Here is a 23,436-nt window from a genome sequence, read left to right as displayed (position 1 = left end):
ATAACAAGTCCCAGGTGAAATGCCTATTTTGACGTCGTCGTTCGGAAACTGATCTTTACAATATTAACTTCAGTCCTAGCTATGACCTACGGTCAGAGGCGAAGCTCGAAATTTTTTTGTAAAAGAGGTTGAATTAAAATTTTTAAATTTTAACACTAGCTGAAATATCATTTTTCAAAATTTTTAAAAAATACAAAATTTAACTTGGAGCTCAAGCCATTATAACTATTGGGAGACAGGCCGGACAGTTGTAGTGACAGTCCGTTTAGCATGCCACTGTCACTATAAGAGCATGTGGTTGCTCTTCACATTTGACGCGGAGCAAGTACGACGAAGCGGATGTACTTTAGCCATATTTGTTTTTCAAATGTTCGCATATTTGGATTCAAATTCTTATTCAAATGCTGTTACACCATATCCGTATTATAATTCAAGTATAGATTGACAATCGAAAACCGATTTGAACCCAATTTTTGAATTAATTCAAAATCACATCGGAAGCTTAATCCAACTTTTAAACCGAATCGCAACTGCACGACAATATGTTAAGAACCAATTTTCGAAATGTATGAACATTGGACGTATGATATTGCTAAATTCATTATGTACCTGAATCTGGCTTCAATCAGATGTTTATTTAAATCTGAATCCAAATCTAACCAGACGTCGTTTAATCAATTCGAAACCCGATACCATTTATTAATTGAATGTTATTTTTTTCCCATATCCAAATCGTTTGAAGCAGTTTGACCGGATTTCTGATCCAAATCATATTTTTTGGCACCCTTTAAGTCGGTCTCTCACATTTTGTTGGTGAAAAAATTATGAAAGCTACAAATCCAATAGGTATAGGCTAAAGATCTACTTTGCGCAAAACAATACTTTCGCGTAGTGAACCTACTTAGAGAGTATTGTTTTTGTTAAATAAATTTCTAAAACCTAATGGAAAAATAGTGCCCTTTGAATTATTGATTTATTTAATAGATTAAAGTGGTACAAAATTGTCTATACAGTTTTGAAGGATGGGTAGGCGCTTCTGATGATTAGGGGATGCCAATGGATCTGTATCGAATCAGGTGTAAGTATTCAAATTCAGATTCGAATATCAATGAAAAAACGCCTATACCATATCGAAATCTAACTTCTAGATTCATAGCACGAACCCAACACAAATCAGTCCTAGGTTTCAATGGTCTTCCTCCATTGACACCCTACTGAGAAGTGAGAACCACCGACCCTCTGTTCTCCAAAACCTCGGGGTTAAATTTATGGTCGAGGCGCCTCGCCGTCGCCACCGATCCTTTTTCTTGATTTGCGACTCTCCGAGGCGGGGCGGGTTCTACAAAATCTGCCCCAGCATTTAAGAAGAATGTGGTTACTAGCTATTGCCTTGTCATACCATTTCAAGGTCCCCGGCGATACCTTGAAGGATAAAGAAAGAAATCCAACACTTAAAACTTAAATCGGCGGTTGTTTCGATTCTCGCCTCTCATAGAGGAAGTTGAGTCGGCCATTCCAATGTTTTGAAAATCTTTTGTTCCTTCCTTTTTGAATGTTGGCTGCCTGTTCTCTGCACTTTTATTTTCTTGCTCAACAGCATGTGACTAGGTTTAGAAAAGATATAAGCTGTTCGGCTTTGTGCAGGTCAAAAGCAAAGCCGCCATAGATGTTGACTGCAATTCTTTGGGAAAATCTGGTGGTGCTCTTATTTAGAAATTCTTGATTCTCACCTGTGGTTCTCTTGCGAATTCAACATCATATAGCGGAGTCAGATTACTGGCGATTGTTTTAGCGTGGTTAGTGGCAATTAGATCATTAGACGCTCAATTCACCCCACTGGCGATGAAATATCTCAAGGACAAGTTGGTTGATGGCAAAATTAAAGTAATAAACTTGAGCCTTCCCCGGAAGCTGCAACCAAAATCTGGGGTCAAATATAGGTCCGTCAGTAGTTTGAACTCGATGGGATTCATAGAGGGACAAATACATTCCACTAGTGCAGGATGTTTCCACTGATGGGCAGAACGAGCATCTGACGGTCAGAAAGATCAGTATGTCACAGACTGCAGAAGCATCGCCTGCTGGAAAGGAAGAATGGACTCCATAGCGAAATGACTTGAGCACGGTGGCGTTTGATGGTAAGTGTAATTGAATCCAACAAAGAGTCACCGGATCGAAAAGGCTAGATTGGTGGCCCTGGTGCAGGTGTGGATGAAAGGCTCGGCAGGTGCGGTTGGTTATGGTGACATGAACATCATGATGTCGGTAGCGGTCACAGTAATAAATTGCTCGAGATAATGATAAATCATGATGAGAGCACAGCTTTGAAGGATTCAATGGTGGTGATGATAGTGTGCCGGTGATGGCGCTATATGACCGGCCGCATGTTATTCAAATGTCGTCTACTCAAACCTGAAAGAGACCGCAAATCTCACAAGTTCACTTTTGCCAAAACTAGGAGGGTTGGGAAGCTGGTTGAAACTGATTTGATGATCTTGGTCGGGCTGGCTGGTAAAAGGCAGCAGTGGTAAGAGGTGCTCCGTAATAATTTCCCTTACTTTCGGGTCATGGCCGCACGACAGAATTAGGCTACATCTACTCAACCAAGAACTGTGCCATGATAAGATTTCAAACATAATGCTATGTGATGCATTTGTTCTCATCTGCTTTGATCATTCTCTTCACATCACAGGCAGGTGAAGGTGAAAAGGATCCTCCAAAGAGGTGTTTGGTTGCAGAGCGCCTGGACACCCACGAGTACACGTGAATATATATATATATATGCCCGTTAACACACTGCAACCTTTGCATTCCTTGAACCAGCAAGCTGTAGATTGGTCATTAGAAAACAATAAACCATAAACAGAAGAAAATAAAGCCCTGTAGATGGGGAAGGTACAAGCCGTCTAAACATTCCCAATTTCTCATTGTATCTGTAGACAACAAAGAATCATCTCAAGAGATGACACCCTATGACACTTGAAATACTCGAATTCCGATACAAGCGGTACATGGTATTCAGTCTTGGCAGGAACGCAACAAGGGAAAAAAAAAGTCCAAATTTTAGTAATGGAGAAAAAGGTGTCAACTGCTACAGTGTCAAGATTCCAAGTGAAGCATATCCAGTATTCAACAGGTTCGTAATTCAGTTGGAAGATATGCTACAGTACAAACTTAAAACTGACAAGACATCCCTGCGAAGTAAACTATGGTCCGGCATCTAAACTCTGTTGTACGCCACGGTCTTGCTAAACAGGCGGCGGATGTAAAAGACCTGAAGAACGCTCGCAGATACTAAAGCCAAGTACTCTGCAATGGTATAAGCAAAAAGCCTCCTCCTGGTGCTCTCATTTGCTGTAGGAAATATGCAGATAAATGGACATAAAAACACGAGAAAATGACTACCTTAATAGCTAATTCACAACTTGTGACATGTGCCACATGCACGGATGTGTATATGTGCCTGTGTGTGTGCGTGACAGAGAGAGACAGAGACAGAGAGAGAGTAAGAGAGTACTGTGACGATGGCGAGAATCTCGCGCTTTCAGATACTTCTGTTCTGCTGTCACAGATTCCAATGCTTCTCTAAGCTCAGCTATCTTCACATTTACAGGGTCAAAATGCTCTGCAACAATAGGTGAAGTGATAAACATGTCAACTAAGGAGTAAAGACCTTTAGATATGCATCTTTCAAACTAATGTGACCATGCTAGTAACCTGTCATTCTGCATGGGATGATTTACAACTTTATTTAAGTTCTTGTTCTTTCTTTTGATGAATATACCATGCAGGTTCATTCCAAGAAAGAATGGTCTCCCTTTCTTATGAAGAAACAAATAAAAATAATCATCAGCATGGATGTGCTTTGCCTAGGGAGAACTGATTTCTTTTCCTCTTATAGCATCAAAGGAAACAGAACCAACATCCTCTCTTCTTGTCTATTTGTATATACGCTTTGCCTAGGAGTCTATAGGACTAATTGAATCATTTTCCTGTCTTAGCATGAAGGAAACAGAAACAACATCCATTGTTCTTATCTATGCGTAGGCCTCACCGTCTTTTGCAAGGTCATGCTCATTAGGGATGTGACCAATATGTATGTGAAACGACACCGTTTCAGGTGTTGAATAAGGATTGTGGAAGCAGAACTTGTACATTCCACTTCTTGGAGCCTTCAGTTGGAACTTATTCCCAGACGTCCCCTTCTCGGTGTGAATCACATTTCCTCCTGGGGATGTCACCTGTACATGATGAGGAAGTTACAGGTCACTTTAGCATATTACATACAAGGCCTTCAGAATAATGCTAGTTGATGAGGACTTCTGATGCAAAAACAAGGAACACGTTCCACAGTTCCAGCAAACCACAACATGGAAAATAAAATATACCACCGGTACAAAAAGACATAAAGAAACCAAACCAATTAGAGCATTAGCAAAGGTAAACTAAACAGAGTTGGAGAAAAGTTAAACAAGGGAGCTTGGTTGTCAATATAGAACAGTTTCTAATGGTAATGAGGGTCCAAGCAAAATACCAAAGGCTAGACAGATGAGATTCTTGGATCTGGACAATGTACAAAGTACAAACCAATAAAACCTGCCCGACAAGTGGAGGCACAGTACTAGACAACTTGTTAAATGGTCTCCAAAAGTGAGATTCCTTCACAATCACCAGCAATGTCCAACAGAAATAATGCTTCCCATAAAGCTAGCGTAACCTGTTTTTCTTCCATATTCACAAGGGACCAACACCCTTAGGTAACAGAAAGCACTAAACCATGCACATTCGTACTTACTAACATACTTAGCATTTCCAATCTAGAAAGAAATTTGACTATAGATAGCCTAATTAACTTTATGGGAAGCATTTATTTCAGTTCTGATGAAATTCCAAAAGCTAGCCTAATCTGCTGATTATTTTGGTTAGATAATTATCTAGGCCTGAAATTGTGGATTTAAAATCATTAGACGAGCAGGTACTCCCAAAGAAAGCTTAACTATGGGCTTGATAATGATGATCCACAGAATAGCTCTCGTGGTTCCATATGTTGCAGATGATACACTAAACCAATCCAGATTCTTCAACGTCAGCAAAAAGAAAAAGGTAAAAGTCTCTTATTGCGACTACCCTCTTATGTGCAGCATATTTAGAATTCCAGAAGATCATCAGCTGAGAACGAACAGACCAGGAACTGAAGAAGCAAATAATTGCAACACGCAAAGGTAATCACTCAACATTACCAGACGAAAATCCCAAATACATACAAATATAAACTATTATAAACTAAGGAAAATTAGGAACTTACAGTTATATCAATATCTATGTCGTATTATTTCATCGTAAGATGATTTCAACACCATCAAATGCAATTCCTTAAGATTCATGAAAAGACAATGAACGGCAAACAGAGGACGAAAGAATCAGAATTCCAGTTAGTAGAAATGTTTGTTTTCCCCTATAAATAGCCTAACAGCAGACTGGAGACGGAAACTCAGAAACTTAGCCACAAAAACACAAATAAGTAAGAGGCAAGAACCACCGATGAACCTAAGGACGAGAAATCTAGCTTAATTGACAAGGATTAGAAGAAGTAACGGCCCATTATGCAATAAGGCGCTTAAGTCCTGTCAGAAACCACCACGCATCAATGAAATTGTTTTTTCCTCACGGACCATTTACTAGCAAGCCTGATAGACCATCAGCAACAAAGCAATTCCAGATCTAGACAACACCGTTACAAGTAAATGACAACAATACGGAAGCAGTGCGCGAATCTGAAGCAGGAAAGGGAAGGTTCGAAAAAATAGTACGTTATGATATGAAATGGATTTGGAAAGCGGTGAAAGGGAATCGACGTCTAGAAAATGGTAAACAGTTTCGACGGTAACTAGATGATCAGAAACAGCTAGCATTCTGGCAATCAACAAACCCTGTATAAACATGAAAGCCCCTTCAGTTTTTGCACATCTTCGCCAAAAAGAACCGTAAAATCATCAAAATGATAGATCACTCAAGAGAAATCCTCTCATAAAACAGCGCCACGCCAATCGCCCACGTAAAAAACCCTTAAAGTTGGAATCAGAGAACCAATTCCCTAAATATGCACAAAATCGGACCGGCAATGAATCCGAAATATTAGAGGCTTACGGTGAAATCGATGCCGGGGTGATCGGAACTCCAAAAGATATCGTGATCCACAACGACGAAGTTGCCGGAAATGTTATCGCCCTCGTAGAGGACGTACTCGTAGAGGCACTCGACGTCGTTGACGGTGACGGACAGAGCCGAGGCCTGCAGTAGGAGGTTCGAGAGAAGCCCTAGCGAGAGAAGGAGGGCGAAGAGGGGACCCGATCGCTTCCTCCTTCCCTCCATCGATTCCCGCTACAACGAGAAAGAAGGGAAAAGAGACCGGAATTCCGCCCTCTATTGTCGTCTTGAGCACGACTCCTCTCCCTCCCCCTCCCTCTCTTCCCCTCTGGCACTGGGTATCTGACTTTCTTCCCGCAGCACGAAATGGTCTTCGCATCGAGGGCTTTTCAAGCTTGGACCTGATCGGTTAGAAAATTACGGAGACGTCGCCCGGTGATCGAGCCCGGTATGGGTCGATCGGGTTTTTCGAGATCTGCTGGGTCCAGGATTGGAAACGCCTCCACTCGCAACCTCCTCCCCTCGCGCTCTCAAAGGCGGGTCACAAATTGTAGAAGCACCGGATAAAAATAGTCGAGAATGCAGTGGGGACGTTTCAAAGAGACACTTTCTGCCGTGTTTGATTGGTTTAGATACAATGCTTGCTTAGACTTTCACTCCCTCTTTTTTTAGTTGCAAGGTAAACCGTGTGCAAACAAGAATAGTAGAGGCTCTCCGTAGTGGTGGTGGTGGGTTAAAGGGCATGTCGGCGTATCATATTCGAATCGGATGTATTATTTGCCATCGATTTACCTGATATTCACATCATAGAGACAATGAGTTTACTTTGAACAACATTTGCATGTCTTTCTATCAAGTTCAACATGTCCTTTTTAATACTCCTAGTCTCCTGGTTGTGTGAGTCATGAGTTGATCCTAATATGTCCCTAACAACTTCGTTTTAGATTCAAGAAAAATTGTGAATTTAGGCAACCAATCACTATAATTCTTCTTTCAAGTCCTAACAGTTCTTCTTAATGTTACATACAAGACAAAACTTTTCAATATGATGTTACAATATGCCTCCTTAAAAAGTATATCTATCTATGTATGTGAGATCTTAGGTTTGAGTGTTGAATCAGCCCTATCACTCAACCCACCCTTTGAGTGTTGAATCAGCTCTATCACTCAACCCACCCTTTAGACAAAAAAAAAAAAAAACCCAAAACTAAGACAATTAATCACTTAATAACACTGTTTATAAGCTTCATAAAAACTTCCAGACTTCCAGTCAAGCCGCAATCCGGTGTGCTAATTGAATACTGGTACTTGGAAGTTGGAACTCCACGTACCTCATGAAATAGTCGACCTTTTTCAATGCTGTGGGCATGCTAAAAGTTTGTGAATATTCAATCTGATCTTAGGGTTAGGGGCGATTATTAGTTGGAGAAGTCGGAAGTTGAAGTAAAGCAGTCGGTGCAATTGTTTAGCGGAATATTTAGGTATGTCTGATTGTTTTCGGCATGTAAATTTCTCTCTTCGTGAAGTGTTTATCTTTTTTACTGTAGAGGTGTGAATGGAGTGGCGGCTGCTTGCTCGTGTATTTACTATTTGATGAACAGAGGGACGTGGATCCAAAGCGTGAGCGTCGTAAGCGCCTTCTTTACCAGACGCCGGTGAAGCTCCCGTTGCCGTCAGAAATGGCGGATCCGATCATTCCCACCGTCAAATTGGGCAGCCGGCCAGGGCCTCGAGCTGATTTCCGAAAAGCCCTTGTTTTCTTTATCGTTCCCTCGGTTTTCCTGTATTGCCCGGCCTTATCTATCGGAACTACTGGAGGGCAATCGGATCGCTTCTTCATTCCCTTCCTTCTTTCTTCCTCTTTCACTGTTATTTTCCCATGGCGACACATGTTTCTCGTGTCTGAGTTCATCACATTTGGGGGTTCTCTATTCCAGTAAAATCACAAAGCTGCAGGAGTTCCAGGGCTGTAAATCTCTGGTGGATGATGATCCTGGGTCTGTGGAGACCAGGATGAGGCTACGCGCGTTTGGATTCTGAAATTGGTGGAATCGGAAATTGTTTCCTGGAAAAAGCGCGGGAAAGAGGTTAAGAACTCTTATTGTGGAAGATGGCTGTTGCACAGAACTTTGGCGGATCCGGTGCACAGGAACCATCATGGGACCAAGCACGATCCAACTGCCATTTGAGTTTACAGAAAATGGAGCATGCAAATGGATCAGATATTGGTTAGACACTTAATTTCAATTTCAAAACTTAAAAGTTAACGGATCTCAAGCATAGAACTTATAACAAGCGTATTCTGGTACGTTAATATAGCATATGACTTCGTTAAAAAATCATAACCATCTTAGCTTGTATCATGCCTGAATTTTCCTTACTTGCAGAATAAATGTTATACTCCACACTAATTGCTCAAATTTATTGGCTTGGTATACATTTCCAGGCTCGACGTATACGCAGTTCTGGCTTCATTTCAAATGAAAAAGTATTTTACAGCAAAGAGGATTATTGGGTGCTTATCTGAAGTAAAATTCCATTGCCAACTTTTGATAGTTAGAATCGATGATTTCTCTCTTTTCGGCTGCATATGTTAGTTTCCCTTCTCTTCCTTTCTTTTCTAGTGATTTTGGTTACTTGTTCAACAACAATAACTGATCATGCTTTCCATTGAAGATCGTGGAAGTGTCTCGAAGCCCATTAATGAAATAGACTATGAAACAACATGGCATGCGTGATACGACTCTTAAGTTTACCAGCTATAGCTGCTTTTGTAATTAAGATTTTTTTTTTTTGCAATTTTTTATAAATGTTATCATGAAAACTATTAAACCAAAATTAAAGTGGGCTTTTATTAACATCACACATAAACATGAGGTGCGTTTTTTTTGTTTTAATAGTTACTTAGAGAAAACCATCTTGAGGTAGCCTTGAAAGTTCTAACTTGTTTTGAGTTTGGGTGGACATGCATTACAATCTTCAACTTTAAGTGTCACACTTACCATCATTTAGAACTATAAGTGGGAATATAACAATGATCATGGGATTCAAACTTCACACCCTTGTATACGAACTACCTTGATATTTTTTTAATTTGATTAACATTTTATTTTTAATAAACAACGTCCATTTTAATTTTACGAGTGAACCGAAGGAATGTTAAGTCAAAACAATCCTTGTCCTTGTCTCTATCTAAACCTGCTGCCCCCATAGTTTAGGGCTAAGTTGATTTTTAATACGTCAATGAGTACAAATAATTTCACCTCATTAGCCATTAGTGTGAGATGGGCAGCTATTTCAATATTTGTTACCAATGTTCATAATGTCTCAACAATCAACATTAGTAACTCTTGTAAAAAATTTGCAAAAATTTATACATTTTAACAATAAACAAAAACAAATCAGTAAACAAAAAATTTTCAAATTAAGATTCGTCGTGGTTGCTAGTTTGCCACTGAGGCAAACACCCACCAATGATGGATGAAACTGGAGAAGAAAAAGGACCCCCTCTTTATGACTACGGCGCGAGAAGCCCTTTCCCGCCACCGTTGTCAGCCCTTCCCGCCACCATCAGCCCCTTGAATCTCTTTCTCAGGAGGTACAGGGCACGTCTCTTTCTCACCTTGCTAGAGGCAACCCTCATCCTCCAGGAGGCGATTGTGCTTTTGGTGTTCGAATTTTTTGATGGCGGTGGTGGTTTTCTAGACACTTGTTTTGTCCAGCGGGTCTTCTCCTGCAAGGGAAAGGTTCAGAGGAGAAGGTGAATGTGAAGGGTGGTAGAGGGAAGAGAGAGAGAATGAAGTTCAAGGCATTTCTTTCAGATCATGGGGTCCATTTGCTGGAGCGACGTAAATCTTGTTTACCTCGTCCCCTTCTTTTGATATTTTATCCATTCCCAATGATTTTCTTTACTGATGTAGTTGGATGTAAGACGGGGTTCTATACTTTGAACTTGATTTTGGGCGTTTTTCTTGGTGGACGAATTTTTTTTAGGGTTCATACCGGCTTTCGACAAGATTGGGAGGTCGTGCCACCTTTACTTGACTCGGGATCATGCCATCCTTCTCCACAACCTTCTCAACGGGGACGGCGTTCAGGCCATTGCCCAATTCAAGAAGGTAAGTAAGCGGTCACACGTAGATGCTCTCTCTCAGAAAGCGAACTTGTCTTGTTACTTTTTCATACCATGCGTTCTGAAACAGGAGGTTCTGTTTGAAGATTACCGTATTTCGAGCCAGAATGATGATCGAATTGCATTCACCATAGATCTCGGCTTGCTTCACCGAGCTTTGAAAAGCAGTATGAGCATGGCCGGAGAAAAACTGCAGATTAAGCTAATTAAAAAGCGAACTATCAATTCCCAACAACCCATGCCTTTCCTGACTTTTGAAAGCAAGGTAGTGGCTTTCCCTTTAAACTTTTCGTATGCTGTAGCCTTTCTACTAAATGCATATCAGTTCCAAACAGGGTTACAAATCTGCGGTCATCCAAGACGTTCCGGTGTCGAAGCCACTGTCAAGAGCAGAAGTGCTTGAGCTTCAAGCAGCACTCGACATGGCTCAAGATATTCCAGAGGTGATTGCGTGGGCTTAGCTTACCATTGTGAAGGTCTTACATTTTTTGCTCTTTTGTTAATACTTCTTAATTATCCTTTTACAGACTCTGGTTCAGGTTTCTGATCTGTCTCGGTTACAGTCATTGGTGGAACGGTTGAAGCACGTGGGAGATTTGCTTGACGTTGCCATTACTCGTTACGGAGATCTTCATCTGCAGGTTTCCACAACTCTCATCAATGTAGGCGCTGAATATAAAAAGCTAAAGGTTCTTGGTGTGAAAGGTGGTGTTATTATTTCGCTTCTTCCTTTTATGGATTCCTTATTCGTCCTTGTTACGTCTACAGACAAGTTTGGTCATTTTCATGATATATGACACAATAGTGGGACAGCCTGTGTCGTGGATTCCTGGTACCAACTGTTGATGCGTCTTATAGCTTCTCCATGTTTGAGAGTAAAATTACAGTTCTCTGTTGTTGTCACTTTCTTTCTTACTCACCCTGACGAGACATTTCCTTCTGATGAAACCAGTTTTAGTTTCTGAACATAGATGCACCTAACTTCAGCGAGCAATCCTGTGGACATGAAGTTGACCGGAGAACCTTTGTTTGTCAAAGCTCTTCGCGTCACAGAACGTTTCCCATTAACCTCAGTAGACACAGGCAATCAACTGTTGCCTTGGCGATCCTTTCCTCTTGGTTTTTTGCCATCTGAAGAGATAACTGGTTCTCAACGTGTCGATTTTATAGGAAAGTAACATTGAATAGCATAGGCACTTTTGGTCTCTTACATGTCAACATCAGTTCTTTCCTTTCTTGAATTGAAGACGGCTTTCCCAAACTTGTCCGTTCTTGAGCTTTAACGGTTTCAACACTACATGTTGTTGTGTATGTTCCTTTGGTTGCTTAGTTTGTGTCGGCGGACAATATCCTGTGAAGCTCTACCCGTCATAGCGGGGATGACAGGATTAACCTGCTATGCATAAACTTTGGGAGCTAATGATTCATGTTCACAAATGCAACTACCTATCGACAAATTGTTGGTTCTGTCCTGCTTTTCAGTAGTTTGGGTCTTCCAGTTTCCCACTTTAGGTTTTAAAGGACGTGGATAAGTATAATTTCCTGCTCAGTTACAGTTCTTTCAAGATATCCTTTATATTGGGATATATAGATGTTCATTCTGGGGGATTTTCTTGACACAACTTTGAGTCATTTTGGTATGATGCATTTGCAACTGCATAAGAACCATTCCTAGGAGCTAGAGTGTAGAGTTGTACCCTACTTCCAGCAAAATGACTTGACCTTTTCTCATACATGTACCAATGGTTGGGTAAAAGCCCACCAGTCATAGCTGGCACCTTGAATCTGTTATTGCATTACAATTGATTCACTAAAGATATCGGCATTTCAGCTGCATATATTTATCTACCAGAGGGATGGAGGCTCTGAACTATCTGAAGAACATTGAGAACATTTGCTGCTTGCTGGATATAGATGCAGCCATGATGCAAGAGCTAGTTTATAATCCTTGCATAATTGATAATTGGTCCTTCCAGTCCAAGCAGGAAATGGCATAGCAGGATGCACGACTCACTGGTTGAAATTGTCATTTTCAAGAAATGGTTGTAACTTGCTAAGACTAATCTCTCTTGCTTGGGAAATTTCAAAGAAGCCTGGAAACGAGTCTAGCAAATCTAAATTCCCAAGCCAAATTTACTGGTCGAATTTTGAGTATGCATACAAACTCTAGCACGGTTAAAGATATGATGTGGAAGAAATAATGACTTATGCTACTGGTCCACATCTTTGGAGTTGAACGAGTGGGTGAATTTCTTGCCAGTGGTTCAAGCAATCTGTACTATGCTGCCATTTCCAAGGAAAGCTTCTACAAAGAGGGTGAATTTCTTGCCAGTGGTTCAAGCAATCTGTACTATGCTGCCATTTCCAAGGAAAGCTTCTACAAAGAGGGTGGAGCACTGGGAACCTGGGATTCAAAGCATCCGCTGGTTAACGGGACTCCACTCCAACCACCTAGCATTCTCACATTGTTTAAGCTGCTGCTAAGTTTGTGTATTTGCCTCTGCTAAAGCATCATTCTGCTACTGTATAGTATCTAGTGCTTGGATTACATTTGCTGCATCATATCGTTACTCAGTTGTAATACTTCAATGTATAACTATGCCCTGCATGACAGAATGAACCAATTTGACTTAACCATAATATATAATGAGCCCAGGCCTTTCTAAATATGCTATATTCCTTCTTGGTTGTCATCATCTTGCTTAGTACTGGGTGAGAAAATTGGGGAATTGATAAATCTTTCACCGACTTTCAGCAAGCCCTCCTCCTGGAGAAGAAGATCTCAGTCCTCCAGTTCGCACAGAAATGGCTATACAGAGAGGGGAAGCTTCATCTGTGGTATTTCTCATTATCTCAATCTGTCTTTTTATTGATATCCTTGTATACTCTTGTGCGGTTAGTTCCTTGATTTCTGGCTCCCTGCAACAATTGAAATTTGTTTGCGCTATGCAGCAAGTAAGCATGAGGCATTTTGGCAAAAGTCTTCAGTGTCATCTAGCTAAACCAGATTGTGCTTTCTACGGTGATCACCTGAATGCAGGAACATTCTTTTATTTTCCATGCATTTGCAATTTTAATCTTATTTTCTGTAACTGTGTAACCCATGCTTGTAGGCATATCACCTCTTGCTGCGTGTTTGACTATAATATTCCAGTTCTTCATTCCGGGAACAAGACAGACCGACAAGTCAATCAGCTTGCATTGCAGGTTGCCAATACTGGATACAGGCTCCTCTTGATTCCTCTTGATTCAGGCACAACAAATGCCATTGCAAAGGCCCATGGGCTGCCAATTTTCAAGAAACGGATTGTTGATAGAAGCCATGAAGTGATCCACTTCTTTCACGTCTTGGTTCTTTATCATCTAAAGACGGAAATATGTGGCTCTCTACTGCACTCCAGGTTCTTGTGCACAGCACCGTTTCCGCTGCCCACTGGTGATGGGTGAACGGCGAGGAGGATTAGCAGAATCTGCTTTTTTTTTCCCTTTGATCTTGTTTAAGACCTGGACACACTATTCCTCCAGGACTACCAAGTTATTAGTCATTTTGGTTCTGCAGGCATTCAAACTAAGCACGTGATAGGTTTCCATATAAAACTCGTTCCAACAACAAAATTTGTCTAGTCATGCAAATAGCATTTCTATAATTTTCTGAAGACTTCATTTATTTTTTTCAGTTCAGGGCTATGTGCCACTCTCTCCATCTGGAGTTCATTCTTGGGAATCATGTCTGAAATTCGAAAATCTTGTGCATGGAACGTGTTTCTTATCACGTCGGGGATTTTCAAAATAAATTATTCAATATTTGTGACTATTACATAATTAAAAAGATTGCATTTTGTATTGTAAGCTTGTTAATAAGATAGTAATGTACTATTGCATGTATTCAAGTTAACAGTAGCTTAGAGGGCGTTTGAAACAAGAGTCTGATCTTTCTTTTATGAAAAATTTGATTTGTCGTGCAAGGAAAATGCATGAGCGGTGCCTATCCAACAAGATAAAAATTTTCCCACGAAAGTAAACAGCTTTTTCATATTATTGGACGAGTTTGGAACTTGATTAGAAAATTTGAGTTCCCCATGACAATTTCACGCGGATGTGGAAACAGGTTTATGGTTCCACATGAAATGTTTATACACAAGTACGGTTATAGGGATATAAGTGTTTGGGTGCAATCTGATATTTGATTTGAACTCGTGGCCTGATCTGATAATAATAGCTCATCCATTTAAGTATAAATAAAGGCCTGGTATATGGATTTGCATTGTTATGTTCGAGCACTCCAAGTCAAATTATTAGAGGGATACGTAATAGCTATATCTTATCTGAATCTGATTTCCCGAAGTCTCCAAGTAAAGTTTATTGCAACTTCGGTGGAAAGGTCTAAAGGGCAAGCACTAAGCCTTTGTGTAACCATTTATAAATGAGCAAATCTTTTAGGATGTGATTTGAGATTCTCAGATTCATGGTGATTTGGATTTAAGGTCGGACCCTCTATCTGACCTTAAATTCATGTTTTTTTTTTTTTTAACGGGTCCGAGGCTGCCAAATGCAACCATAAAGCATCTACAAAAAATAAAGAGTTTTTGTAATACTGGTATCTATATATATATATATATATATATATATATATATATATATATATATATAACTCCACTATTATAGGTGTTTGATTTTGTATATTAGTCATGTCCCAGCAGTGTTCCACAGCTCTCTTCAAGGGCTGAGTTCCAGTGCTCGGCTTAAGTTTAAGTGGAGTTCTCGGGGAAGCAGAAAATTGCAGAGCACAACCTCCACTTGAGTTCAGGCTAATGCTTTGAGAAGTTGAGCCAAGTTCGAGGGGCCAAAGGAATCAAAATGTACGAAGGAAATTACCCTATGTCTAAGGAATCTAGATGCTGTACTGATAAATATAATCTTGGCTCTTTAAATAGCCTTTCATTTCATAGTAACAAAGTTTCATTTCAACTTCAAAAAATAATGAGGAGACGGGAACACTTTTTATTGACTTTTCAAATATCGGACTTCCAGTGAAGGAAGACAGACTCCGGTTTCCTGCAGTTACTAACGAAATTGCGGGTCGAATCGAGAAACGTGGAAATATGAGGCATGTCTACGGAATTATATTGAAAGTATTGGCGTCCAAAACGAAACATCCTCCCAAAATTTTGCCGCGGTGCTGGTGTCGTCATATGACGGGCATAAGGGGCGGTCTCTGAGACTCTGAGGCGGCAGTGATGGTGGCGATGGCGGGAGCACGAGGAGGAGGAGGAGGGGAGGCGGAGGAGGGAAGAGGAAGGGAAATTGGTGGAGGAGGAGGAAGAGAAGAGAGAGAAAGAGGAGGAGACGGCGAAGAGGGGCTGAAGGCGAGAGAATTTAAGGGCGCCCTGTCCCCGTCTTTGTTCTCGTCGGAGATAGAAGCCAAATGTATTCCTGCTGTAAGTACAAAGAAGCCCTTACGAAACTCTCTCTCGCTTGTTATCGAGCGAAAGAATGGGTTTATGGTTATGTTGTTTGCCTCCTTTGTCAAAGAGCCACTTAAAGCTCTCTCTCTCTCTAGGTGTTCCGTGGTTGTGTGAAAGAATGGGCGGCGATAACCAAATGGAACCCGTCGAAAGGTGGTCTGGACTATCTACAGGTTTCTTTTTCTTCTTCTTTTTCGTCTCATTTTGCGTGTTTTGACTTGCACGATTTTCGTGATCAGTATAACTTCGAGTGGTGTTTCTAGTTTTGGATCGTTTTGTTTTCCCGTAGTTCGCTAGAATTACTTGGTGAGAGGAGAACGTCTTTTTTTTCCATGGTTGGTGCAACATTGGACCTTGGTTCTCTTATTCTTTGAACCAATTGATGGAAAGTTGATTTAAATATGTGGATATGGTCGAAGTTTTTGGGCTGATATATGGTTATTGAAACGTGATGCTTCCATTTTACTTATTCTTGTTTGTGCTCTAAAAGGAGAAACGGTTATTTTACCCATTTTCCGCTATGACATTGCGTGATACTAAAGGAAATGCAATCCATGACATAGTGTAGCGATACTAGCACATTTACTTCGTTCTAGAGGGAAGGGTTTTATTTTTTTAAATTTCTTAAAAGGCTTGGAGGAGACATGTACCTGTTGGTATCCGTCATTGACTCCAGAAAAATTGTTAGGAATTGTTTTGGCAAGAAAATAGAGAAACACGATATCAGTGGCAAGATAGTATGCTTACAGTGGTATCTCCTAGTTCTGTTGGCAACAGAAACTTGGCGCGGAAGGATTCAGAAGAGTGCTAGATTGGTAGTTTGTCTTCTAATAAATGCACACTGAATTGTGAATACTTGATACTAAAGATGTTCTTGAATTTTCAAGTTTAAGAAGAAGATTTATTACTTGTGCTTGTGATATCATATTCCACAAATTGTGAAAAAGGGGGAAGCAGGGGTGAGCTTTAATCATGAAGTTTTGTATCCATAACATATAAATGACATTTTTATAGCAGCCATGTGTTATGTTTCATCTTACAATTGTTATTTCCCTCCCGCTGGTCATGAGTACGGTCTTCATATCTTCAAAAGCACAAGTTGAACTGGACCAGAAAACATTGTAATTGGTGTTATAGGACTTAATGACTTATTTCATTCATTGGATGACCATTTCCAACATCTTTTATGATCTTCTTTGGAGCAGATGATTTCTTGCTATGTTAAGAATGACGTATTTATGTGTGGTGATATCATCTGTAGGGTCTAGTAGGTTCATGTGTTGTTGAAGCAATGGTATCCATGTCAGGCCCAGTTTTCTATGGGGATCTTAAAGGCCATGAGAGGGTAATTCATATTCCTTTGTTCTACTTTTAGTGTTAAGTCTGTAGTTTGTGGTTTGGTAGCTTTATCTTCTTCACCTTACTGCATTATCTTGTCTGAATTAAACATTTTTCCTTCAATTGCAGGTTTGTTTGCCATTCTCTAGCTTCCTTAGTCATTGTAAAAGGTCACACACAGTTATAGAAGGCGGTGGCATGTGCTCTGATCATTCAAATGAACAAGGGGAAGGGAAGGTGGTTACTAACTTGGATGAATCATGTGCAGGTTTAGGCGAACTGCCTGCTCACATTTACTTGGCTCAGGTCGTACCAGCGATTTGCATGAAATTGTTGTTATTTGTTTTCATTATTTCATTAAGCGAAGATTTGCTTTTAGCAAAAGTTTATTATAAAAAAAATACTATAAGTAGTATTTTTTTTCATCACAATCAATTCTTGTGTTGTCTTTATGTCTTGCTACAGAGCTTTCTACCTGCTTTCTTATGTTTTACCTTTCTATTGGATTAGGTTCCAGTTTTAAATAGTGACAAAGAGATTTCTCCAATACAAGCTCTCCAAGTTGATTTTGAAAAGGTTTGAACTTTCTATCTCCATGCATGAGTAAGTAATAGTAGAATTTGTTGTGTCTGTTATTGTCCTATAGCATCTAATTTATCATGAACAGCAAATCTCCATAATTAACCCCCCATCTAATTAAATTGCACACAAGTGTTTGTCTGTGTTTCTGTCTTTCTGATTAATTTAGTTCGTATTTCTGCTATTTCAGCCTGCGATCTTGGAGTTCAAGTCCTTGTCAGCCACCAATTTCTGGATGAATAACACCTTTTCTAGATCAAGTGGCCACTATGATCCACACCATAATCTTCTGTGCATTGTTACTGGTCGCAAGCAAGGTTTCTGCTTTGCCTCTTTTTTTCTCTAGCATTTTCATCATACAAAATCAACTTCGGGTACTTATTTGTGTCGTATGAATACAGTAAATCTTTTATCCAGTATCTAACAAGTGCATTCATCATCTCAGTCTGTTTGTGGCCACCTTCTGCTACCCCTTTTCTGTATCCAATGCCTCTACATGGAGAGTCTTCTAATCACAGGCATGCCACCTGTTTCCCTGTAATGCAAATTATTGAATTAGTTATTGTTCTTTAGTTTAGATTTAACACCTGTTCTTACATTTTTTAGATTTACCTTAAAAATTTCTTATTCTTCATTGCACTGCCATAACGTGCATTTCTGTTGTTCTCATATGCAGTGCTGTAGACATTGAACACCCGGATCTTTCAATCCATCCAAGAGCCAAATTTTCTAGCAACTCTTCCCATAAAGTATCCCTAAGTGCTGGAGATGCACTTTTTATACCTGAAGGCTGGTAATTTTTTTTTTGTTTGGGCATATTCTTATTTTTAAGGTGTACCGGTTTGTTTGTACAAGCTGGACATTAAATTTCTAGTTTGTCATTGACATTCTCAAAAAAAGGTCTGTCATCTTTATGAATTCAGGCATCTTTAACACTTTATGTCTGTATTTTGCTAATATTTTACATCAAGGAATTAGTCCTGAGCTCATGTTGACGAAAGGCATTCTGTTGCATTAGCCAAAGGGATTTACCATTGGGTGATGGTTGTCATATTTTGTTGTTCACAAAGAATGTATTTTTTGGATTTTGATCATTATCTGGAAACATCAGAAAGTAGCCAACACGTGCCATTTGACAACAAGGAGTCTGATAATCTCAGTTATGTAGTACTAGTAACATATATCTTGCACAAACAGTTTTTAATTCTGCTGTAAAGTATATGGATTATTCACAAAATATGGATTATTCACAGAATCACAAGTGACATTCAGTTTAAAATGTAATACGTCTGTTGTTTCTTATATTACATTGCAAATGCGTGGTTATACTAATAATTAAGATTCAGATCTCCTCATAGGCTAATCTCTATTGACCATGATATCCAAGTTTAAGGTGTGTTCTTACATCCACAAAACTCACAATATTTTGCTACCCAAACTTACCTGCTTCTTCTCACTTTCTGATTCCAGTAAGTGAACTGCAGAAAGCTAGTCCTGCATTTGACTTTTTTTTGGTTCTGCAACCACCATTTTAAACATTTGATATCTTCTATTTCTGATATAGTATCATGGTGCAAACTTAGTATTTTCTCCTTTTCCTTTTTATACTGAACTTGTGGATACTTGCTGAAACTTACACGGCCTTCTGTAAAAGAACAAAGAAAACTTAATGAGAGTACTCTCCAAACAGGTTTCACCAGGTGGATAGTGATGACTTGACTATTGCAATCAATTTTTGGTGGCAGTCTGATATAATGTCTGCGATGGTGGAACATATGGATGCATTCTATTTGCGCATCATTTTGAGAAGGTTTTGAAATCTGACTTTTCTAATGTGGACTTTGAAGAAGTGTCATTCTTCACCTTCCACATCCCCATTTTAATTTGAAGTACTTTCTTGGAACAATCTAATTGTGGTGCTCTCTCTCTCTCATATGTATGCAATATGCCTAAGTTTGGTCTTCACATGATTGGCATGGACAGACTGATGGACAAGGAGATGGTAATTGTAATATTTATGCTTAACCTCATAAACAGAGTTATAATTCCAGTAGAAAGATTATACTCTCTTCACCATAATAATTTTTCACTTATTAATTTAGGACAGGAACGAGTATTGAATCAAAGTTTTGCTGATAGCCCGAAGTATGTAGAAAAGCCCTATGAGCAGACACACAATGAAAAGCAAGAAGGTTGTGAATAATTTCTTATTCAATAATTGCCGCAATTTTTTATGTATATCATGGTTAACCATCAGTATATTATCGTCTTCTCCTTATTGGCACAATACCGTAGTTGGATTAACCCATGGTTTATTTTTTTGTGGAAGAAATTACTTGTAATCTCTGTTTATAGGCAAGTTCTTTTCGCTAAAACTTATAACCATGCATTTCTGTAGCAGGTACTTCTGCCTTATATGAACCTGAAGAGCCAGAACCTGTAACTTCTGTGTCTAGGGGCACTAATCTACACACTGATCACAACGTCTACGATGGACATACAAGTCAGAAAGATCAAACAGTGGGCATACCATTTGGCCAATTAGAGCCTGAGGCATCACATATTCTTTGTCAATTGATTTCTTTGGTGCATGAGAATGTAAGTCTTTCTGGTCAAGATGGGTTGGTATATTCAGATAATCTTCAAAGCAGAACTACTGATTTGGTTGGTGAGACTCAGTCCGAAAGCACTCCAATGGTTAATAGTGTCAGAGACTTCTTTTATGTTGAGAATGATCCTGTTGCTTGCATCCTCTGGTCAGTTGAGCCTTCAGGGCTCAGAAAAATCTTGCAAGTCATGGCGGTAAGAATCTCTGTTCTATTTCTTAATTCTTATGGTAATAACTTATTGCATGGTTGCATATTTACAAAAGGTGAGCTAATATGCAGAAATTAGTTCTCTCTCTTCAGGACAAATTTTCAATGTTGTGAAGATCAATAGAAAAATATAGAAGTGGATGAAAAGAATAAATAGTTAAATACTTGGAGAGAGAGAGAGACCAATCATAGTGAATATATCTATATCGATCCACATCTGAGGAAGGGAAGTGCCTCAGATCATACACGCAATGGTGCAGACAAAGAGGATCACTTTGTAGCAGCCTCATAACGTAGTTTTTGTGAAGCATCTCTTTATGGAATCTGCCCTGGTTCATTCAGCATATTTCTTACCTGATAGACATTTTCATGCATCTATGCTTTATTTGCCATCCTATAAAAATCGGGTCATGGTCTAATTTTCACTGTCTTGCAGTTTTCACTGCATTATTGTACTGCTGATTCATGATCAGTTTTACTAATTGCCAAACAAGCATGTTAACTCTTCGGTAAAAGGTAGAAGGTTACAGAAAGACATAACAAATGCAGAAGAATAGAAAACAAAAAGATAGGAGATATTTGGAGTGGCAAGAGTATCTTCTATACTTATTACTTGGTGATACCTAACTGGTGTTAGAATATCAAAAACCCAACTATGACAATCAGAGAACAGCTGATATTTTATTTTGAACATCAGTACAAGGAAACTGCAGTTCGTGCCATTCTTACCAGCAGCAAAAGCTTACAATGAGAAAGGCAAAACCTGACTTAAGGACTAGACAAGGCAGTAAAACTGTAAAAGACCAGACTGCCACTATAAAACTGATAAATAAAGGACCCATGACTGGGTCAAAACAAAAGGGCGTACAGTAAGTTAAAAATAAACCTGGATGATCATGACCTTTGACCGAGATAGTAAAGATGAATACTATATTTAAACAAATGGGCAGAAGTTTACACAGGAAGGAAAGTTCATAATCACATAAGAATATGAGAAACTTCAAAACTGGGGCAATCATGGTATGACAAAAGTATTTGAGACAAAAATAATAAAAAACTAGAATTTTTTTTTTTTATACGTTGATTATTTAGAAGAAGCCAAAGAAGAGTGAGAGTGATGTTTTTTGCTGGCCAAAAGAAAGTTGCACAGAGGATTAGTCGTTAGGGGCCTATATTGGTAATGTTTGAGCTAAATATCATCCTTTGAGATTGATGCATAATGACTTATGTTCTTCACTATGGAGTATGGACGAGAGATTTCCTTCCTGTGGCAAGTATTTCTATTTCTTTTACGGTACATAATTTGTTGATTTTGCCTTTTCTTGTTGATGACATCTTCTTGTATTCAGAAAAGCTTTCCAAGAACATTAGAAGCCCTTGTTTTGCATATGCTTTCTCCAGCTGGAGCAGAAATTTTGACTCAAAAGTTCGATGAGATGGACAAGAAAACCACAAAAGAGGAGCAGTATGTAAAAGTACCTTTTGCAGTGCATTGTATTGATACCCTGCTTTCATTGTACTTTCTGTAACTTCTTTCTTTTCCATGTGGGATCGCTGAGGTTCCACTGTTTCAGTTTCTCCAATTTAGCATTCCAAAATTTATCATTCTAACACAGCTCCAAAAGAGAAAGGTTGATGTATAGTTGTTCTTTACTTAGTACTGGTTCTTTTTCAGGAATGAGTTTTATAGCCTTCTCTATGGTATTTTCGATGATCGGAGTGCTGTAATGGATGCCATCCTAAATCGGAAAGAAGCATTTGGCTTTCAGGTAATTGCATTGATAATAGAGCTGCTGGCAATTTTTTGTCTTAGAACACATTTTGGTAGAAACAGTACTTTCTTTGTTCACTGAATTCTTGATCAAGGATCACTATGGGCACTTTGTTGCCTAGCTTGTGTACCCTTGTTGCTTTGATGTGACACGTAAACCATCATATTTTCAAGGAGTCAAACCAGTGTTGGTATAGAAAATGCTACTTGTTTTATCGTTTCTTTTAAAATGAAGAGCCATCAATTGCATCACTTCTGGTTATGTTCTTCATAGCTCTTGGAACCTTAGGATTGCCGTATCATACTTATGATGATGTAGACTTTTCATGTCAATGCTAATTTATGTTTATTGCTTTAGTTTGCAATTCTTCTAGATACATACACAGACAATCACTTGCTTTTCCATGTGTGTGCATGAACACATCATGTATCTTTGTTATGTCTCCATGCCGTGGTCTTTCAAAATCCTCTTATGCCAGCAGGTCCTTGATTTTGTTGAACAACCATAATCTGATTCTTAAATGCAAATGTACTCTCACACAATTTCAGGTACTGAGGAACGTGCTGGATCAGCATCTGGGGGTTATATGTGATAGACCTGAAGAGTCATCTCAAAGACGCTGAGTATAGCACCGCAGCCCTCTCATTTTCTCAACATTGTGGCTTTACGAGGTTCATTTGTGAAAAGGATGGTTATTCATCTCGCTGTTGCCAGGGTGCACTTACATGGATGGCTATAATGGCGTCTAAGGTGCAGCCCTTCCGAAGTAAAATGCTGATAATGTATAACATCAATAGTATTCCGTGGCATCTGGGTAACATTTCCTTTTCTCCTCTTTGTGATCACGAAAGGAAACCTACCCATTTCTTTGTACATGCTGGAGGTGCCGATCCTGCACGTTAGGTTGCAGCTTCTTCGATCCTTTAGATTTGGTTAGAAGGTTAGGGATAATTGGGAGAAAAAAAAAAGGAACACTGTTGTATTTCATAGCGGCTCCTGTAAGTGGTGGCTAAAACGCTGTTAAATTTATGAGCCATGACCATTCTTGAGACCCAACATGTGGCAGACACCTTTCAAGAGAAATGCCTCTGGTACTCAACTGCTGGCTTTCTTCACAACTTCAATCTCCGAACTCGAACTTCATGGTCAGGTAGATGGAGCTTGAGTTAGCAATATTCATGGATTCT

The 23,436-nt window shown here is 39.4% G+C and overlaps 3 protein-coding genes across 6 annotated transcripts; 2 read left to right on the top strand and 1 right to left on the bottom strand.

The window, feature by feature from the left end:
- Positions 1-2,885: 2,885 nt before the first annotated feature.
- LOC116249179 (transmembrane emp24 domain-containing protein p24beta3) lies at positions 2,886-6,523 on the bottom strand. The gene is made up of 4 exons (XM_031622357.2): positions 6,148-6,523; positions 4,055-4,241; positions 3,518-3,625; positions 2,886-3,354 (listed from the first exon to the last, which is right to left on the bottom strand). Exons 1-4 carry the CDS (start codon positions 6,370-6,372, stop codon positions 3,221-3,223), a joined length of 654 nt encoding a protein of 217 aa, XP_031478217.1. The 5' UTR covers positions 6,373-6,523; the 3' UTR covers positions 2,886-3,220.
- Positions 6,524-9,617: 3,094 nt separating this feature from the next.
- On the top strand, positions 9,618-13,955 carry LOC116246776 (checkpoint protein hus1). Of its 2 annotated transcripts, none has more exons than XM_050076480.1 (8): positions 9,618-9,995; positions 10,141-10,265; positions 10,350-10,544; positions 10,615-10,722; positions 10,843-10,984; positions 13,035-13,117; positions 13,232-13,301; positions 13,393-13,955. In XM_050076480.1, exons 1-8 carry the CDS (start codon positions 9,944-9,946, stop codon positions 13,515-13,517), a joined length of 900 nt encoding a protein of 299 aa, XP_049932437.1. In that variant the 5' UTR covers positions 9,618-9,943; the 3' UTR covers positions 13,518-13,955. The 2 variants fall into 2 exon arrangements, with proteins under 2 accessions (XP_049932437.1, XP_031474501.1); XM_031618641.2 differs by having other exon boundaries at positions 9,625-9,995; positions 10,807-10,984.
- Positions 13,956-15,519: 1,564 nt separating this feature from the next.
- Positions 15,520-23,274, top strand: LOC116246735 (lysine-specific demethylase JMJ31). Of its 3 annotated transcripts, none has more exons than XM_031618580.2 (15): positions 15,520-15,717; positions 15,840-15,917; positions 17,006-17,089; positions 17,212-17,388; positions 17,593-17,658; positions 17,852-17,978; positions 18,107-18,179; positions 18,338-18,454; positions 19,352-19,471; positions 19,645-19,663; positions 19,769-19,853; positions 20,063-20,463; positions 21,827-21,993; positions 22,153-22,246; positions 22,798-23,274. In XM_031618580.2, the coding sequence occupies exons 1-15, from the start codon at positions 15,526-15,528 to the stop codon at positions 22,870-22,872; spliced, it is 1,875 nt and encodes a 624-aa protein (XP_031474440.1). In that variant the 5' UTR covers positions 15,520-15,525; the 3' UTR covers positions 22,873-23,274. The 3 variants fall into 3 exon arrangements, with proteins under 3 accessions (XP_031474440.1, XP_031474442.1, XP_031474439.1); XM_031618582.2 differs by having other exon boundaries at positions 20,060-20,463; positions 21,827-21,942; XM_031618579.2 differs by having other exon boundaries at positions 20,060-20,463.
- The last annotated feature ends 162 nt before the right edge of the window (positions 23,275-23,436 follow it).

The sequence above is a fragment of the Nymphaea colorata genome, chromosome 2 (genome assembly GCF_008831285.2).
Source record: "Nymphaea colorata isolate Beijing-Zhang1983 chromosome 2, ASM883128v2, whole genome shotgun sequence".
Taxonomy (NCBI): Eukaryota; Viridiplantae; Streptophyta; class Magnoliopsida; order Nymphaeales; family Nymphaeaceae; genus Nymphaea; species Nymphaea colorata.
This window is presented reverse-complemented; position numbering and strand designations above follow the sequence as displayed.